Source organism: Ursus arctos, unplaced genomic scaffold, assembly GCF_023065955.2.
Source record: "Ursus arctos isolate Adak ecotype North America unplaced genomic scaffold, UrsArc2.0 scaffold_13, whole genome shotgun sequence".
NCBI lineage: Eukaryota > Metazoa > Chordata > Mammalia > Carnivora > Ursidae > Ursus > Ursus arctos.
Window position 1 is genome coordinate 15,014,685 of NW_026622797.1, and position 20,471 is coordinate 15,035,155.

The following is a 20,471-nucleotide window of genomic DNA, read 5'->3' on the forward strand; positions in this document are numbered from 1 at the left end:
AAGAGCCTAAGTGTCCCACTAGTAGGAAAACGGTGTCTCTAATCCCTTCGCTGGAAAATTTGCAAAAAGAATATCTTTGAAGCAGTTAACGACAAGGAAAATGGCTATATTGATAAAGAAGTCCATACCTTTGTTCAGGGTGAAAAGCACAATATAAACTACATATTGAATATAATCCCAATTCTGCTTTTTATTTTTTCATTTTTTTTAAAGATTTTATTTATTTGACAGAGACAGAGAGAGCACAAGCAGGGGGAGCAGCAGAGAGAGAAGCAGACTCCCCACTGAGCAGGGAGCCCGATGCAGGACTTGATCCCAGGGTTCTGGGATCATGACCTGAGCGGAAGGCAGACGCTTAACCAACTGAGCCACCCAGGCGCCCCCAATTCTGCTTACGGTGCATGTATGTACGTTAGGCTGAGGAGGAAGGCCCAGAATGAAAAATAACAACAGCAAAACATAGTGGAATTATGGACAATCTCTCATTATTTTCCTTTTTTTTTTTTAAAGTAGGCTCCACCTGGGGCTTGAAACTCACAACCCTGAGGCCAAGACCTGAGCTGATATCAAGAGCCAGACGCTTTACCAACTGAGCCACGCAGGTACCCCGACAGTTTCCTACATTTTACAAATCTTCCACAATTGTTACTTCTATGGTTAGAATGCAAGCTCATTTGACACCTGGCTTTGGGGAGGACAGGGTGGGGTCCAGCACTACCAGACCTTGAACCCCCGAGCAAGGCCTCTGATATTCTACAAAACTGCACTGTGGTCCAAAATATCATGATCTTCAACTCTCCAATCACTGGAACACAGAAATTAGCAAGCCGAAAGGAGACTGAAGTTTAAGTGTAATCTTTTAAAAATTATGAAATAGAAACTTCCAGATCTGGTCACGTACATGAATAGGAATCAATTCTTTCCTGAATGCCTCGCGTTCGAACCCTCCATTCATCTTAAGTCTGAACACCCCTGTCTTTGGCATTGTCAAAAGAGGATTCCACAGTCTGAAGAGCTGGCTTCTAGTTCTGACTCTGTTGGTTCTATGGCTAGGGACAAAGTATTGAAGTCTCTGGGCTTCAACTGATGGGAGAATAAATATATCACCCACGGTAATGTTATTCTGAGGTACAAATGAAGGTTAACACTAGCACTACTGAGTATATTCTAGAAGCAGAATAAATGTTAGCTGTTAGCTCACTTTAAACCATACACTTCAAAACAACAACAACAAAACAAAAACAAGAAAAAACCATGCACTTCAACACGGGTGATAACTGCTTCCGATGGGAAGAAAACTGGTCCATGATGGGGAGGCTATGTGTGTACGAAGCACAGAGAGTAGATAGATACACAGTACCGAAACTGATATACAGTACATCTGTGCTATCCAAATACTACGGGGGGAGACTAGGAAATATCTGAAAAGATTCCTTACTGGAGCGATAATGAAAAAAAAGGCTGAAAAATACTGCTTTCAATATAGATAAGCCTCATTTTGAAGAACCTTTGAAAAATATTTCTGGAAAGGCAAGAATGCCCCTTTATCATCAATATTTCAGAAATGCATCCCAAGGGGTGCCTGGGTGGCTCAGTCGTTAAGTGTCTGCCTTCGGCTCAGGTCATGATCCCAGGGTCCTGGGATGGAGTCCCATGCCGGCTCCTTGCTCAGCGGGGAGTCGGCTTCTCCCTCTCCCCCTCCACCTCCCCCTGCTCATGCTCTCTCCCGCTCTCTCTCAAATAAATAAAATCTTTACCAAAAGAAAAGAAATGAAAAAAAAAGAAAGAAATGCACCCCAAGAAGAGAAGTATCATCTTGAGCTAGAAGTAATCACTCTGAGCATCTTTTCCTCTCGCTTTTCCAGAAGTGAAAGAGAGGATCTTAATTTGCCTGAATTCTTAACAGAAAGCAGTCGGGGAGTCGGGGTGGGAACCAGCTGCAGGTAGACTCGGAGCAATGGGAGTGATCTGCCCAGCGCCCCTGGCATTCCACATCTGTCCTCCTGAACCAGGGTGTGAACCTCCAAGAAAGCCACATACACAACTTAAAGTTTTAGAGTAGCCCCATCAAAATGAGTAAAAACAAAAATTGAGGTTAATTTTATTATGCTTTATTTAACCCAATATTAACATAATGTTACAGCCACACGTACTCACTATAAAAAATGATTCATGAGCTATTTCACAATCTTTTTGTTGTACTAGGTCTTTGACACCCAGGATGTATTTTATTCACAAAGCACATGGCAAACAGTATTAGCAGAATTTCAAGTGCTAAATAGTGACAGGTGGCCAGAGAACAGCTCTGAAACTTCAAACCTAACTGAACATTCCCCCTCTTTTTTTCTTTTTCTCTCTCTTTTTTAAAGTAGAACTTATGACCCTGAGATCAAGACTCACAAGCTCTACCTCGGGGAGCCAGCCAGGGGCCCAGAACGTTCCATTCTTTCTGCCACCTTCCCAGTAACAGTCCTATCCCTGCTTTAATTTCCTCGCCTTTGAGACAGAAATTACCAAGATACCCCACCACAGAAGCGCCCTCACTACCTCAGTGCCCAGTTTAGAGGGGGCCCTTCCACTCTCCTAGAATTCTCCAGCCTAAGCCCAGATCCAAGATACAGATGAATGGGTGAAGGAAATGTGATCCCTGCACACAGTGGAATGTTACTCGGCCTTAAAACGGACAGAGATCCTGTCACATTATTACAACTTAGCCAAACCCTGAACACATGATGCTAGCGGTGAAATAAGCCATTCGCCCAAGGGCAGATCCCTCCTCTATGAGGCACCTAGAGTACTTCAATTCAGAGACAGACCATGGGGACTGCCAGGAACGGGCGCAGGGAATGAGGGAATGAGATCTTGTTTTTCACGTACAGATCGCCAGTTTCACAAGATCAAAAGGGATCTGGAGACGGATGGTGGCGATGGTTATACACGGAAATGTGCTGAATGCCACTAATCTGGGTGCTTAAAAGTGGTTAGCGTGGCAAATTTTGTTACAGGTGTTTTACCACAATTTTTAAAATTTTATTTAAGGAAAAAAAAAAAAAAGACCCTAGGTTCCCCCCCCCCCCCCAGTCTGTATGGCCAGACACTCTTCACTCACCTTTCCCAGAGATGACAGGAGTGAAACGTGGTCTCCAGGCCAAGAAGGTGGGAGGTAAGGGGAGCAGAGACTCGAAGGGACACCAGAGCACGCCATTACGAAAAGCAAGAGGAATTTACGCACCCCACTCCCAGACTCTCTCCCTCATGAGGCTCCAGAAATGAGCCTGAATACTCCAGGAAACAAGAGTCTTCTTGGGGGAATTGCACCAGCCCAAGAATAGACATGTTAACATCAACAGATCACCATCCAGGGATGGCCACCTTGCCCCAGTAACACAGACCCCAACCAGTTCTTATTTTTTATTCTTATTTATTTATTTGTTTATTCATTCATTTGGAGTGAAAGAGGAGAGAGAGAGCATACAGGAGCAGGGGGGTGGGGCAGAGGGAGAATCTTAAGCAGCCTGTATGCCAGCATGGAGTCTGATACGGGGCTTGATCTGAGCCAAAATCTAGAGTCAGACACTTCACTGACTGAACCACCCAGGCGCCCCCCCCCAACCAATTTTTACACATGACAAACCAGCCCCCAATCAGGTACGTAACGAAAACACCTATTATGAAAGACAAAAAAGCAATTGGGAAGAGACAGGCAATGCAGAGAATAAACCTTCAAAGCAATCCTCAGAAAGATAATGCAGGGGCGCCTGGGTGGCACAGTGGTTAAGCGTCTGCCTTCGGCTCAGGGTGTGATCCCGGCGTTACGGGATTGAGCCCCACATCAGGCTCCTCCGCTATGAGCCTGCTTCTTCCTCTCCCACTCCCCCTGCTTGTGTTCCTTCTCTCGCTGGCTGTCTCTATCTCTGTCAAATAAATAAATAAAATCTTTAAAAAAAAAAAGAAAGAAAGAAAGAAAGAAAGAAAGATAATGCAGCCAAGAAAAAAACAGGATATTTCAACAATGAATGTTTAGGAAAAAAACTCAGTTCTTAGAAATTAAAAACAAAATAATGAAATGAAATCTAATTTTTAGGACATTTTCCCAGATAATAGAGCCAAATACAAAGAGATAAATAATAGAGAAAAAAAAAAGTTTTAATGAGGGCCATTCCAGAAGGTCTAAAATCTGAATGATAGTAATTCCAAAAAGAGAACAAAGAAAAAGAGGGGAGTGGATGAAATAATTTCCCAGAAGTGAAGGGCATGGGTTTCTCGACTGAAAGAACTCCTAAGAACCCAGCATGTGATAAATGGCGTCACAAGGAGATCTATCACTGTAAGATTTTCAGAAGATTTTTAGGACAGAAAGGACACTATAAGCCACCCGAGGGATTAAGAAGCTGGTCAGCATCAGATTCCCACAGCAATCCATGTATCAAGACGACACTTCGAGAATCCTAATGCATTTGAGTAATGAATGGAAAAATGAACACAACTGGTGTGTGTTTAAGGCCAAAAATTTGACACACATGAGGAAAACGTTGCTCTTTTGTAAAAAGTTCATTCACCGAGCTCAGACAATGAGGCCACCAAGCTGGGCTCGGCGGAAAGCTACTAATGTGGAAAGGAAAGCATCTTCAATTTCTTCGTGACAGGCAATTATTTGCAAAGTGGACATGATCTTACTCTGGTCTTTAGCCCACCGTGCTGGCTGTGTGCTGAGGATCCTGGTGAGTGAACGCTGAAGGAGTGACTATAATTCCAACACTAGAAATATGTATCGAAGTACATTGACATTTTCTTCACCCTACTTGGCTTCGGCTCATTTAGCAACATCCCTGATACGGAGCCTCTTTTATATGCTTCTCCATCCAAGTACTTATCTCCTCTCGAAGCCATTCTTTTTTGGTACGTAGTCCTTGATGGAGAGCCAACTAGGTTCTCACATTCGAAAGAGCTGGAGAAATTTAACGATTCTTAAAAGGCGGGAATATTGAAATTGAAACCCAGTTATACTTGGCAAGCTTCCATCAAGCACATTCACACTCAAAATATATAATAAGCCCCTGGCATTTCTCTTTAAATGGGAGACGGCTTATTTTCTCTGGCAATGTTTTGCCTAGAGGAGAAAAGATTAAAGGAAAAGACAGGATCAATGTTTTCAAATACTTAGAGGGCCACCCTGTGGAAAAGGGAGTTGAGTTTGTTCTATACAGCTCCAGAAGGCAGCACAGCTGGGGGGAGGCATGTTTTCCCTAAGGTGGAGTAACTGGCTTCCTGTTATGGAGAAACTCCCTAAATCTGTGTTTAGGCAGAAGAGCCTCCTGCATGGGGGGCAGGAGCCTGGTCTAGACCACCTCTAAGTTCCCGTCCACTAAGGCCACTGAACCCTGACTTTGCAGTTCTGCCAATCATGCAGACAGGTGTCCTGGGCTGAACTGTGCCCTCTCCAAATTCAGACGTTGAAGGCCCTACCCCCCAGCACATCACAATGTGCTTGTATTCAGAGAGGGGGTCAAGTTAAAGAGACCGTTATGGTGGGTCAAATCCAACCTGACAGGTATCCTTTCTCTTTTTTTAAGATTTTATTTGTTTATCTGACGCAGAGAGGGGGAGAGAGGGCACAAGCAGGGGGAGCAGCAGAGGAGAAGGAGAAGCAGGCTTCCTACTGAGCAGGGAGCCTGATTTCGGGCTCGATCCCAGGATCCCCGGGATCATGACCTGAGCCGAAGGCAGATGCCCAACCATCTGAGCCACCCAGGCACCAGCGCCACTTTTTTCTTTTTTTTAATGACAGGTATCCTTATAAAAGGAGACTGAAACACACAGAGGCCAGTGATACGCACATGTAGGGGAATGACCGGACACAGCCAGCCGGTGGCCAGCCACAAGCTGAGGAGAGGCCTCCGAGAAAGTACACCTGCTGACACCTTGAACTTGGACTTTGCAGCCTCCAAAACTGGGAGAAAATAAATTTCTGTTGTTTAAGCCACCTGTTGTGACATCTTATTGTGGCAGCTCTAGCCAACGAATATAGCAGGATAACTGCCCTGTGCTCGCTTGTGAGTCTGAACACTGCACGTTCAGACATGTGAAAGTAACCAGTCCACCCCATTAATTACATTTTGCCTAGAACTAGTCACACTGCACTGACATGTTAACTACAAAAGCAGTCTGTAAAAATGCAAAGTGTGGAAAAGCTACATCAAAAAAAAAAAAAAATTAAAAAAAAAAAACAGTAATCAGCTGAGATACTCTGAAGCTAATGATTTCGGGGGAAAGATACCTTTTATGAAGACTTTATACTACTCTCAATAAATGTTGAATGAGAAAAAAAAAGAAAACTCAGAAGTGTGGTACTCAAGAATATCAGACTCAACTGATAGCCTAAAAATATGCAGAATTTAAACCCAGATTACCTAAGCATCATTATTTATATAATACACGGGCATTATGCTCTAGAACGTACCATTGCTGGAACCATTGCGGGGGTCGCTACATTAGGTGAAATTAGATTAAAAAAAAAATTTTTTTTTAAAGTTTATTTATAATCTCACCAACCTGGGGCTCGAACTGACGACCCTGAAATCAAGAGTCACATGCTCCTCCGACTGAGCCAGCCAGGTGAACCTAAACTGGAACTGTTTTAAGGATGAGTCAGTCTGAGAAAAGACCTGTCAAGTAAATGCAATAGCTAAAAAATTTACTGTTTCCATTACGGCTTAGTCACAAAGAACCAGCAGCCTTAGACCACTTCAGTCCCTCCAAGGGAAAGGGTCTGAAGCTTGCTACGTAACACAGACCAGCCTGCAGACCACCTCACCTACGGGCATCGTCACAGGGGCCGGAACACTCACCCTGCTCAGTGGACTGGAGTAGCCTCAAAACCATAGCTATTTATAGGTGAGTTTTCGGAGTCGCTTAAGATTGAATGACAGTCTTCAGGGCAAACAGAGATGGTATTTATCGGTATCTATCACTGAATGGGGCCCATAACCAATGCTATTACATGCTTTAAATCTCCCATACAGGGGGAGAGGTATGTTACCTTGTAGCCACATTTATGAAGCTATTTGGCTTTCTTTCTTACCTAAACGATTATATTATACCTGAGACATTCTTGAATAAATTTGTCCCTCTTGAACTTGTCATTGAATTAAAACTTCAAATCTAGAAGACGACTTTTTAAAAAAATTTTTTTAATTTTTAAGTACTCTCTACACCCAACATGGGACTCAAACTTACAACCCCGAGATCAAGAGTTGCATGCTCTACCCACTGAGGCAGCCAGGTGCCCCAAATCTAGAAGATGACTTTTGAGGGCGCCTGGGTGGCACAGCGGTTGGGTGTCTGCCTTCGGCTCAGGGCGTGATCCCGGCGTTATGGGATCGAGCCCCACATCAGGCTCCTCTGCTGGGAGCCTGCTTCTTCCTCTCCCACTCCCCCTGCTTGTGTTCCCTCTCTCGCTGGCTGTCTCTATCTCTGTCAAATAAATAAATAAAATCTTAAAAAAAAAAAAAAGATGACTTTTGAGATCAGACTAAAAAGAAGTGTTTTTACAAAAAGGCATAATGAAATGACCAGGCAGATTGCCACCTGCCCAAGGTCACTGGGGTGTCTTCAACGGCTACCCCATCATTCGGTTTTCATGTTACTAGCAATACGGATGTTCCTCAGTCCTAGAATTTCAGAGATGAGTAAGGATGCTCATTTTACAAATGAAAACTTATGGTCAGCGAGATAAAGGGATAGATTCAATTCAAGGGCACACAAAGAAAGTGACTACAGCAGCCTTACCTGTGGTTTTGTCCCCTAGAATGAACCGAGCATAAAAGGGACGGAGGACCAGGAGTCCATCTTCTTTCCCCATACCCCCAACATTTCTCAAGTTAGAAGGAAAAATGAAGGTTCCCTGGACTGCCAGACTTGAATATAGATCGAGGGAGAAATTCTTCTCTGTATAGGTTAGCTGTTAATTACTAAAAAAATAAATCTGTTTCTTTAAAGATGAAAGCAATAGTTATTTGTTACCAGAAATTTGTCAATGACATAAGTAATGTCAGAGAGGAACGCTACAAACATTCCTGCAGAGCGGAGGAATGAATAAAAACTGGTTCCCAGAAACTGCACAGTCCAGTACTCCTGCCGATGTTCAAGGGTTATTTTATGAGTGTTCTCCCTAGTTTTCAAAACATTACAAAACAGGATACAGCTTGGGAAAATGTCGTGCGATAATATTGTATTCGAAATACCAAAGCGGGGGTGGGGGGAGCTCTCTTTTGTCGACTGAGCGCTCACACTGGGTAGCATTCCTGAGCAGGTCAGGGTCTGACTTCACCTTCCCAGGCAGCACCTGGATAACCTATAGCAAGCACCTGTGAGAGCACAGCAGGGTGTGCGGCCAAGGACCCAGCTTGGCCAGTGCTGAGGCACCTAAGGGAAGGGGGCCGGGGCTAAATCTGTAAAGTTGTGGTATTTAACCACGCGGAAATGATACAAACGTGAAACGCTAACAGATGCTCCTCTCCCGTGAGCAAAAAAGGCCATATTGTTAACTCTTAACTCTTCATTTATTCAAGCATTTGTTAAGCACTTGCTATGTGCCAGACACGGTTCAGACGTGGGGGATTCAGTACAGACACCTTACAGACCTCCCGAGTCAGCCCACGAGATCTTTGCCCTTGTAGTTCCTGTATTTTAGCAGAGTTGGAGGTAAGAGACAGACGTGAGCCACGCCGCATGTTGACGAACGATGTGGGGGAAAAAATAGAGGAGGAATGGAGGGTAGTCATCGGGGCAACAGGCATGTATGTTTTCATGAGAACACTAACAAGGTACCAATTATGTCACCAATTAAAATAGCAAAGTGACTGAATCGTGTGTTTCTTCACAGTTGAGAGAGCAGCCTCTCACAGAAGAACATGTATGGGGGGGGGGGGGTCCATCTTCTAACAGAGACCTGGACAGGATCTTAGGTACTCACTGTCCAGATAAACGTATTAGATGATCAAAAAGCAATGAACTACTAGTAACTCCAGAACGGCTTTTCTGGAAGGTAACAAGGTCCACAGGGAGGGTTTGATCATTTGGCAGTAAATAACCTTTTGGCCTCTCCATATCCCAAAGGCACTAAACACCAGAATCTGGTAGGTTTCAAACAGCAAATTTAATAAAAGCTAAGACAGTGACATTAAGCACCATGAGGAAAATGAAATTCTCCCTAATGTTGCAAATTAAGCTTCTAGATAGCTGAGCAAGGCCATTTCTGTTACCGTATCTGGGGGACAGGATCCAGATGTAGGAAAAGTGGAATCCTGCAGAATGTAAGAAACACATTCCCTAAAAGACTTCTGTTTTAAGTGACAACATTTGGGGGTTTTCCTGTTCTTAAAATTTTTCTTGGGACTTGAGAGGGTTTTCCCCAGGACTGCCTCCTGTTTGTAGTAGTGAACCTCCCCACCATATTTTAAAAGATTTGTTTATTTATTTATTTTGCGAGGGAAAGAGAGAGTGGGGGGTGGGGCAAAGAGAGAGGGAGAGAGAGAATCTCAAGCAGACTTCCTGCTGAGCGGGGACAATCCCAGGTAAGGCTCAATCTCAGGACCCTGAGAACATGACCTGAGCCAAAATCCAAAATCAGATGCTTACGCGACTGAGCCACCCCGGTGCCCTCCTCCTCACGACGCCCATCAGCATAACAAACCTGTCCGCCTGGTTTGCTGGCTGCTACTTTTAATGCAGTTGGCCCCAGAGTGGCAAGTGCCGAGGGCGGCGCAGCACAACAGCTGCACTGCTGCCGGGGTCAATGTCCTCACTCTGGGTATGCAAATAGTACAAAGCACATGTAAACAAAAATGTATTATTACTTTGTGTGTGGGTATGAACAAAAATTTAAAAACCAAGGAAATGACTATCGTGTGCTCACACAAACAAATGTGACCTATGCAGATGGAGGAATCGTGGCATTCACCTGCTTTGTCATGTTTGCTGTGTCTACTTTGCAGAGAGGCAAATCTCAAAAAGAAACAAATAACTGCCTTGTAAATGATAAATTCAAATTATTAAGATCGGACAATCACTTGTGCATTTGCACATGCCTAGGAGTTGAGTGGGTACTTTAATAAAAAAAAAAAAAAATATATATATATATATATATATATATATATATATATATAATCCAGGGGCGCCTGGGTGGCTCAGTTGGTTAAGTGTGTCTGCCTTTGGCTCAGGTCATGATCTCAGGGCCTGGGATCGAGCCCCACATCCGGCTCTCTGCTCCTCCTTTTCTTCCTTTTTTTTTTTTTTTTTTTTAAAGATTTTATTTATTTATTTGACAGAGAGAGAGACAGCCAGCGAGAGAGGGAACACAAGCAGGGGGAGTGGGAGAGGAAGAAGCAGGCTTCCAGTGGAGCAGGGAGCCCAACGTGGGGCTCAATCCCAGGACCCTGGAATCACACCCTGAGCTTAAGGACTGAGCCACCCAGGCACCCCAGGGGGAGAAGCCTGCTTCTCCCTCTCCCACCACCCCCCCCAAAATCTTTAAAATTATATAGTATCCAAATACAGAAGGTCTTATAATTTTTTGATTTTGTAATATTGAATTTTCCCATCTGTTAGGGAAAAAAATGTGTGCAACAGATACTAAAGTTAAATTTTTTTATCAATCTGAAAATTTTAATTTGCAGAAGTTCTAAATATGAAATTGGACCTGGACCAACATGTAATATTTTAAAATCATTTGTGTTGAGGCACTTAACTCATAGAACATCCACAGGCCACAGACTATAGGGGGCTTTTTAAAAATCTTTCAACAAAAGCAGATTTTCCACAAAACTAATGGCACTTGCACGACCCCTGTGAACGCTGGAAATAGCACGACATGAAAGAACGTTCTAGTTGGGAAAAGGCTGCTGTTCTACAGAAGTAGTTTTTTTTTTTTTTTAAGATTTTTATTTATTTATTTGACAGAGATAGAGACAGGCAGCGAGAGAGGGAACACAAGCAGGGGGAGTGGGAGAGGAAGAAGCAGGCTCATAGCGGAGGAGCCTGATATGGGGCTCGATCCCACAACGCCGGGATCACGCCCTGAGCCGAAGGCAGGCGTCCAACCGCTGTGCCACCCAGGCGCCCCTTTTTTCTCATTTTAATATTTATTTGTTCTCAACCCTGATTGTGTACTTTCTAAAAGATGGCCTGTGGAATTACAGAATCTTCAAGTCCTCTCCGAAATCCTTGTATACGCATGTAACCCTGATGCACAGATTATTTTTTTTTTAGAGATTTTACTTATTCATTAGAAAGAAAGAGACACAGAGAGAGCACCCGCAGGGGGAGGGGCAGAGGGAGAAGGAGAAGCAAACTCCCCCACTGAGCTGGGAGCCCAATGTGGGGCTCGATCCCACGACCTGGAGATCATGACCTGAGCTGAAGGCAGACGCTGAACCCCATGAGCCACCCAGGCGCCTCACTGATGCACAGATTAGAAGATATTTACTTAGGAGGCTGTTCCTTTCCTCTGTCACTTGAGGAAAGTTTACAAGGAAACAGGAATCCATTTTCATTATAGGAAGAGAATTGGTTCTGAATTACCAGTATGTCTGGCTTCAGAAAGAAAGCAAACAAGTCAAGGCCGGACAATATTTTCATGTCTGGCTTTGTGTAAATACAGCCAGACACTTTAAATTAAAAACCCTCTAGCAGGAATTTCATAGTTTTCTCCCATGAACTGACCCACCTAGGGCAGGACCGTATCCCGCCGTTGGTCAATCGTCCCAGGGAAGAAGATGGGTCAGCTCTACTCTTACTGATGTGGACAACAGGAGAACCCAAGGTCCCCACAACCCTACGATTAAGTGTTACATACCAAATTGTGCCTTCGTTTCCATCCTAGGAAGCTTCTGTGAAGAAGGGATTTCTGGAAACAACCATAAAATCTAACCATAGGCCATCACTGTAGTCAAAAGAAGAGCATGAAAAGGGGCACCTGGGTGGCTCAGTCAGTTGAACATCCGACTCTTGGTTTCAAGTCGTGATCTCCGGGTCGTGGGTTCGAGCCTATGCATCAGGCTCCACACTCAGCTGGAGTCAGCTTGGATATTCTCTCCCTCTGCCCCTTCCCCTGCTCTCTCTCTCAAATAAATAAATAAATCTTTAGGGAAAAAAAGCGTGAAAAAGTATGTGTGTTTACAATGCCAGGCAAGCAAAAGGGAGAAGAAAGAAGTGTACCAAGCTTATTACAGATGCTAATAAACCCATGAATTAACAGTTCTGCCTGAAACATTAAAAGCTCATCCTAAAGGCAGGGCCTGGGGTGGTGACCTCTGCAGCCCTAGGACACCCACCAGTCTTTTCCGAGGTGACAAGGCCTTTTCAGGATCTTTTGAAGGACAAGGTATATTAATTACCACTCTTCTTGCAAGAGGTCTTTGCTATCTGCTCAAAGCCCCAAGGCCACGATCAGAAGCCTGGGTCAGCTCAGGGAGACCATGGAATAATCCTCTGCTAAGGCCCGTCCTTGCTCCTTCTCTATCTTCTCTCTACCTTCTCTTATCCATCACATACATCAGCATCAGAGAGGAAGCCTACCTGACCAGGGGCTCCCTTGGTGGCCTAGGTCAATGATCCCACATTGCTACCAAATACTTGCTTCCACAGCCCTGTTACCTAGCCCGCTTGCCTTTCTGGGTTTTCATTCTACTCTTCGCTCAGCTGACATTGTGCCAGTAGACAAGCCTGTGGACATGCCCAGCACAGTGAAGGCACAGTGGTTAAGAGCTCGTGCTTGGTAATTTGCTGATCTGGGCTTGAATCTTGATACCCCTATCACCTACCTCATTAAAGACCATAATGCCCAAAAGGCACAGTTCCAGGACCCACAGTAAAAACTTGCAATGTGTTGGCTGTTATTACTGTCCTCACTGTGGCCCGCGACCCTCGTCAACAAATCTAACCCCTATCTCCCCGCTCAGTCCCCAGATCTTACCCACCCTCTCACCTCAAATGACTGCACCACCAGAACTCAGAGCAGCTCTCACTTCTTGCAAATTCATCTGATACCCACCATGTTGCCCTGTCTTAACCTTAACCTTCCCTTTATCTTGCATACCCTTCTATAGACCCGCTTCCTCTCGCCTGCAATGGGTAAGCAGTGGGCTGTTTGTCGGTCTGTTCATCTTCCCTGAAGCACTGAGCACAGTGGCTTGGCCAGAGAAGGCTCCAGACCTACTGTGGCTTGACTGGTCTTGACTGGATTCAAAAGTTGCCAGGGGAAGGAGAAAGCACAGGACTTTGGAATTTGAGTTGGGGCCGTTCCAATTTTTTTGGTGGAGATGATTTGAAACTTTCACACTAGGTCATGCAAATCCTCCCTCTGTGAGACTGTATGTATTTCTAACTTTATATTGTGCCTGTGGTGTTACATAAAGATCAGTCTTCCCACCAACTTCAAAAGCAGCTCGCGGCTTGAGGCAGCTCCACGGGGCATTGAACAAGAAGAGAACAGGTTCCACATGTTAGGAGGGTCTCGTTTAACCAAGGCAATGGCCAGTCTCCTCTCCTGGGACTTTCCCCTTCATTTGTCTTATTCACATTGCACAGAAAACTCACTTCACTCCACGCCAAATATCATTTTATGCATCTTCAATAGTGGCTGTCAAATTACTCTTTTGTTTATGAATGGAATGAAGAGACAAGAACTCAAGAACAGAGGACGTTTCTTCTTCAACCCGGGGTGCCTCTAAGGGGGTCTACCGGTCAAGGTGCTTGCTTCTGACCCTAATGTGTGGTCTCTGCAACCTCACGTGAGCTGACCTGAACTAGTGACAGTGTGGTGATTCACTTTCCAGTAAGCACCCCCACAGGGCCTCTAGGCTCATGAGCTAGAAAACATGCAGCAAATCATAGTTTGGGCAAAGAGCGGCATGCACCCGGAAATATACACTTCTAGAAAAATCCGTGGAAGAGGAGCAGGCTACTCGCCAGAGTGAGAGATACTGACTCTTAAAGCAACCATGACTCTGGGGTTTCCTACAAGAAATCACATCAACACCCGACAAGTAGTTGCCACCTGGCAACAATTAAAACAAAACAAAACAAAACACCACCAACCTAAGTTCCAGACGAAAATGTCTAAGAAAGAAGAAACGTGACTTCACTTCCTATACCCAAATATTGGCAGAATTTCCTATACCTGAGTGTAGAGGCCACCCAAAAGGTCTGATAAATACTTCCTTTTGTAACCAGTGGACTGCTTTTGTTGTCAATATCATCCTCCCCCAGGTAGGACACTGTCTGGTCCAACCAGCCTGGTTGTTACTGTTCCAGTGCATTCACAGCAGGTGTTGTCAGCCCTAGAGTCCCTACTTCTTCTGCCCAGAGACTGAAAAGGTGCTTACCATCTGTGACAATGGCTTCTTCCTCCTGGCCATTCAGGGCTCCCTCCTGGGGGCTGAACTCTTCTTCCTCAGCTAAGCCATTGGCACTAGACAGCTGACCATTCTTCTGGAGGAGCTACGGGGGAAAACAAAGCCATGTAAACTTACTTTCAATGATGATCAAGATTTAAGTCATTGGTCTGAATGATCCAAGCTACCTTAGAGAAGGTAGCCCAGGAGCTCTTATCAAGCAGAAAGGGCTTTGTATCGGGGTAAAAGAGCACACCATTCCTTCTTCCACTCACTCATCCAAACACCGGCATGATCTCCACACCCACCATCCAGGCCTATTCCAGATACAACGAGTAAGTCAGGCATGGCCCCAGCCCCTTTGAGCTTGCAGACTACTATGAAAAGCAGACTTATAAAATTGTTGGGTTTTTTTTTTTTCAGGGTACCTAGGTGACTCAGTAAGGTTAAGCAACTGACTTGCTGATCTCAGCTCAGGTCTTGATCTCAGAGTCGTTGAGTTTAAGCCCAGGGATGGGCTCCACGTTGGGTGTGGAGCCTACTTAAAAAAAAGAGAGATTTTTTTTCTTTAAAAAATGTTTCCTTATGATTGATTAGATGCAGGGTATGCATATTTGACCAAAGAATACCTAAGTGACAGTACGTCCTTCTCAGGAAAAAGGACAGACATGTAAATAAGGGAAACGCTCATGACAGAGGCATGCACAGAGCCAGTCACAGACAGAGGAGAAGTACGGATAAAGCTAGACCGCAGTTCCCACACTACAGGCGGGTGAGAACGCGCACAGGGGAAGCAGACAAGGGAGGAGAATTAGGAACCCTCTGGTTCAAAGATCCGTGAGACAAGACAACAAAGAAGAGATGGGTCCCTCATGCTTTTGTGAGTCATTGTTTTTTCCTTAAAATATTATTTAAATGGTCAGTTGTCCTCTGCCCCAGAGGATACCCTCTGCAATTCATGTTTTCAGTTACAAAAACAGTAGACATATAAATACACCCTTCTGTCATTTTGTAAATCCTGAGAATATAGGTAAAAAGTTTTGAGGCTATGGCAGAAATAGTATAATGACCATTAGGAATCTAAGGATTTCAACAAAGCTTTACAGTTCACATACGTTTCTCGTTTTATCAAAACCAACATGGGCAGGTGGTAGCATTTCCATTGTATAGAGGAGGACACTGGAACTCAACTCAGCGTGATCACAGAGACCGGGGTTGGCTGACCACAGGTCCCACAGCCTAGAAGGGAGGCACCCCGGCCCAAAGGCCAGCAGTCACCATCAACGACTTCCGGGGTGTTCCCACGGCCTTACAGATCGCTGAAGGATATTGTTATGCACAATGACAAAATGCCAATGCCATTAAGAGTATTCCATAATACCCGGACCCGCTTACTCCAAGAAATCTCAAAGCCACGGCATTCCACTTGGCACGATTCGATGCTGCTTCCAGGCTAACGGAGCAGCCTGGCCAAGCCACCAACTTTGATCGGAGCCTTGAAGGGACAGCAGGTTCAAGACAGTCAATCCAGAAGACTTGAACCGAGCTAAATTGATTTCACCTGGCTGTTCCCAGCTCCCAGCAAAGCTGCCCTTCAACGGCACGAGCTGCTTCCTGAAATAAGACCTCCGTACTTTAATACTTACTCCACAGATGGAATAGTTGGCTTCAAAATGCCCAAGCTGAGTCTCTTTATTAGACAGCATACTCAGATTACATTTCCACTTTAAGTCTTCTCTTACCAAAATATGAAAGGTAGAGTCTTTAAATGAAACCTAAAGACAAAAGCAGGGGAGGGGGAGGTCTCCACAATGCCCATTAGCAAAAATGTCAGTGTTTAAGAGTATTTGGCCTAAAAATCACTAGTTATGTGAACACATCAGGCTCAGATTTGATTAATAACGTGAGGAAGAGCTAGAGGAGGAAAGCAGGGAACACATATTACTGTGGGATCCGTGGAAAGCCAATGAATCTAACCTTAAAAACGCTGGCGTATGCCACCATGATACCGCAAACTAAATGGGGATGGTGAGAAAGAGGGTTAAGTGCCTCGATTTTTCAATGGAATAAACTATGCCCCTCGTTTAGTAACCAGAAGTCTTAAGTTTTACAGAGTTTAGAGTCCTAGAAAATTTCTGTAATTCCTGAAAAAGGTCTCGTAATTCTTTATGAATTGTCAAACTCAAGATACCTTTATTGGAAGCCAAACTGTCTTTAAACATGAAAAATCTATAAACTTTCCTCTACCCTTAAATGTTACACACATATAACGAAGCACATTAAATGACATTAAATGAGTCTTAAAAACGGAGATCACCTGCAAGCCCTCCTTATACACCAAGTGTGATAGTTACAGATTACTTATCCCCAGTGACCACAGGGAGACTGTCTCTACTTCCACAAGGCAGTTGATGAATTAACTTTGGTAGCAATTAATGACAGGGACCATTATTAAAACTGAGTTTTGAGCCAATATTATTATATTCATAGCTTGGGTCTCAATGCAAGGGGACTACCCAAGCTTAAACCCCCACAGGTGGTATCTCCAGTGAGCACTCAAAGCCCATGACACACCACCCTCCACAACACACATGGGGCTTCATCCCTAACCATATTCAGATTATTCCCACCATTCTGTGTTTCACTTAGAGACGCTATTTACAAAATCTCTTGTGTCCTTGTAAATGGATAATTCAGGTTTTTTTGTGACAAAAAGAGTGGTTTTTTTCCCCCATCCCCAACCATTTATATAATTTGTATAATTGTTAAAGATTCAGGTACTTCTGAGAGTTACCAGTAAGTTAAAGTCACCTCAAATTGTAAGAAACCAAACCCACTGTATTTAACATTAAAATCCTTCCTGTCATTTTGTATATATATATTCATAAACATTTGTGAAAAGGGAGAATACATGCTTTGAAGCTTAGTTATTTGAAGGAGGAGGGGCAGAGGCAGAGAATATCCAAGCCGACTCCCCGCTGAGCACTCACTCTCATAACCCTGATATCAGGACCGGAGTGGAAAACCAAGAATCAGGCGCTTAACCAACTGAGCCACAGTGCCCCGTGAAATACAAGCTTTTTAATACGTATCTGGCTTGGTCCTCAGTCATTCTCTCAAATGCCCACAAAAGACAAGGATTTATTTATTAGTTACGCCCAGGTGAACAGAGAGAGGCAAGGACACAACTTAGTGACAGGGAATGAGAATGTTGGGGCCAGATGAGGTCTGAGGGCCATCATCTAATTCAGGGGAGAAAGCAGTATCAGGATTCAAGTTTCCAAACGAGAAAGAAAGAGGAAATGTCTACTCCATTCTTTCACACAGCTTTTCCCATCCCTTTTGAACTTACTTTTACACTTGTACAAATACAGTTATAGAACCTTGACTTTTGAGATATTAGACTTGAAAGACACGCTCCCTGCACTTAAATACAGTGAGCACCAGAAAACCTCGATTCCCACTGGATTTGTGCTTCAAAAAGCCTAAACGCCTCTTCTGAGCAAATCAAAACCCTTAATGTTTTCAAGCTTATATCCTTTGAGTGGGTCAGCCAGAGTTTATTCCCGTAAAGTATTACCACATTACAACTCAACAAGCTTTAAAAGAAATCTCAATGCTTCCAGCGTCAATCAGTGCTTTCCTCTCATTAGAACAACAGAGAATATCCAAAATGGCAGCCAAAGCATTGCCGAAAAACTACCAGACTTCTCGTTTCCTCTTCATTCTCCGCAGACCTGCCCACAATTTGCTCTGAGCCCCTTTGCAGAGTAAGCCGTAGAAGTATCAAGCTTTTTTTGTTGTTGTTTTTCAAGGGAGGCTCCATCCCAGCGCGGGGCCCAACATGGGGCTTGAACTCACAAACCTGAGATCTAGACCTGAGCAGAGATCAAGAGTCAGACGTTTCACCAACTGAGCCACTCAGGCACCCTTCTTTTTTAAGGATTTTATCTTTAAGTCATCTCTTCACCCAACAGGGGGCTCACACTCACAAACCCGAGAATAAGCAGTCTTACTCTCTACTGGCTGAGCGAGCCGGGCGCCCCAGGATTATCCAGATCTTTACTCAATGAGTTAATGAATAAAACAGAGGAGCCCTGGACGCTCTCAGGATGCTGGGAGTCGAGGAGATGAGCCTGCTGAAGTAACTTCTGTCACCACCGAAGCGACGCTGTCTACATCCTCACTGCATGACCGGCACCGGTGGGACTGGCCCCACAGTCCTGCCGTGAAGGCAGTAAATGAGGCTCTGACCAGCGCAATTCTGGCAAAACCCAGCAAGCAGAACTGGTAAGTAGATATAAGCAAGAACAACCAGAAGTCAATGACAAGGACACACACACACAAATGATCTGAATAAAAAAGATTACCTGGGGGGAATTTTATTCAGTTTTTTAAAATTATGTAAGTTATAAATACACCCAACGTGGGACTCAAACTCATGACCCCCAAGATCAAGAGTGGCGTGCTCTTGTGACTCGGCCAGCCAGGCGCCCCCGTCTGGGGGGTATTTTAAATCTCTGACAAAAGTTCTAAAGAAAACACTTTGATGTCTTTTTCTTCATTCTAACAGGGAGCGTTTTGAAGGTAAGCCTTTAAAAATGCAGGCCTTTAAAAATGTCAAACAGAAGAAAATAGAAATCGGAGTATAAATCAGTAAACAATGTCTTTGGAGAGCAATTTGGAAACAGCTATAAACAATTTAGATGTGCATACCCACTCCAACCCACTCCCTTTTTTTTTTTTAAGAGGGAGAGAGAGAGTGCACACGTGGGAGCAATGGAGAAGGGGAGGCAGCCAGAGAGGTGGAGGGAGATAATTCTCAAGGAGGCTCCCCGCTGAGCACAGAGCCAACGCATGGCTCAATCCTATGACCTTGAGATCATGACCTGAGCCGAAACCAAGAGTCAGACGCTTAGCTGTGGGAGCCGCCCAGGCGCCCCATCACCACGCTATTGTAATAGATACGGTTTACATACTTACGCAGGTATAGGAACAATGACGTACAAAACAATCCATAAACAGCATCGCAGGGAATGCAGTAAATCCAGAGACACCGAGGTGGGTAGAGGTCTCCAGTTTAAGTGGGAAAACCAAGTTACAGAGAAATGTTTAATTCCTTTGTGTGTTTAGAATAAGACAACAACGCACTAACAGGGAGGGAGGAAGGGAAGAAGGGAAGGCGGGAGCTCCCTCCAAGGTCTATGAAAGCATTTTTAAAAAAGAACAAACCTCTGTAATAACACTACACAAAGTCTTTAACAAATGCTGCCTTTGTAGACTCGTTTTGCCCTTTGCCCTTCGTCGGGGAAGAGACAGTTTTCTTTTTTATCGAGAGGTATAACTGACATTCCCAAATGAAGGCATGGTTTCCGTTTTACTCTTTTTATCATTGCAAAGGCGAAAATACTTTGAACCCTAAAATCCATAGATTGTGGGGCTATAAAGCTTGCTAATAACCTGGCTTTCCAGGATTCACAAATCTTTTCTCATCATCTGAGCAAGGCACCAAACTGCTCTCATGGAGTTTTCGCCTCTGTTCCTATGATCTCCAAGTGTGATTACCATATTAATAATGTCCTCAGCCACACCTTAATCAAAAATATTGACCAAGACTTGGGGCTCCTGGGTGGCTCAGTTGGTTAAGTGAACAAACTCTTGATTTCGGCTCAGATCCTGATCTGAGGGTTGGTAGACTGAGCCCCAGGTCAGGCTCCAAGCTCAGCTCGGAGTCAGCTTGAGGATTTGCTCTCTCCCTCTCCTTCTGCCCCTCCCCCGCTCACTCCCTCGCTCACTCTTTCTCTCTCTGAAATAAATCTTTAAAAAATAGATATAGAGGGGCGCCTGGGTGGCACAGCGGTTAAGCGTCTGCCTTCGGCTCAGGGCGTGATCCTGGTGTTATGGGATCGAGCCCCACATCAGGCTCCTCTGCTATGAGCCTGCTTCTTCCTCTCCCACTCCCCCTGCTTGTGTTCCCTCTCTCGCTGACTGTCTCTATCTCTGTCAAATAAATAAATAAAATCTTAAAAAAAAAAAAATAGATATAGGGGCGCCTGGGTGGCACAGCGGTTAAGCATC

The 20,471-nt window shown here is 44.4% G+C and overlaps 1 protein-coding gene across 1 annotated transcript in view; it reads right to left on the reverse strand.

Moving 5' to 3' along the window:
• The window catches only part of AKAP12 (A-kinase anchoring protein 12), a 93,454-nt gene that overhangs the window by 25,200 nt on the left and 47,783 nt on the right, over positions 1-20,471 (reverse strand). Inside the window, exon 2 of the mRNA XM_026505052.4 lies at positions 14,385-14,499. Coding sequence (XP_026360837.3) covers positions 14,385-14,499 — 115 coding nt within the window. The remainder of the gene's footprint in view (positions 1-14,384; positions 14,500-20,471) is intronic.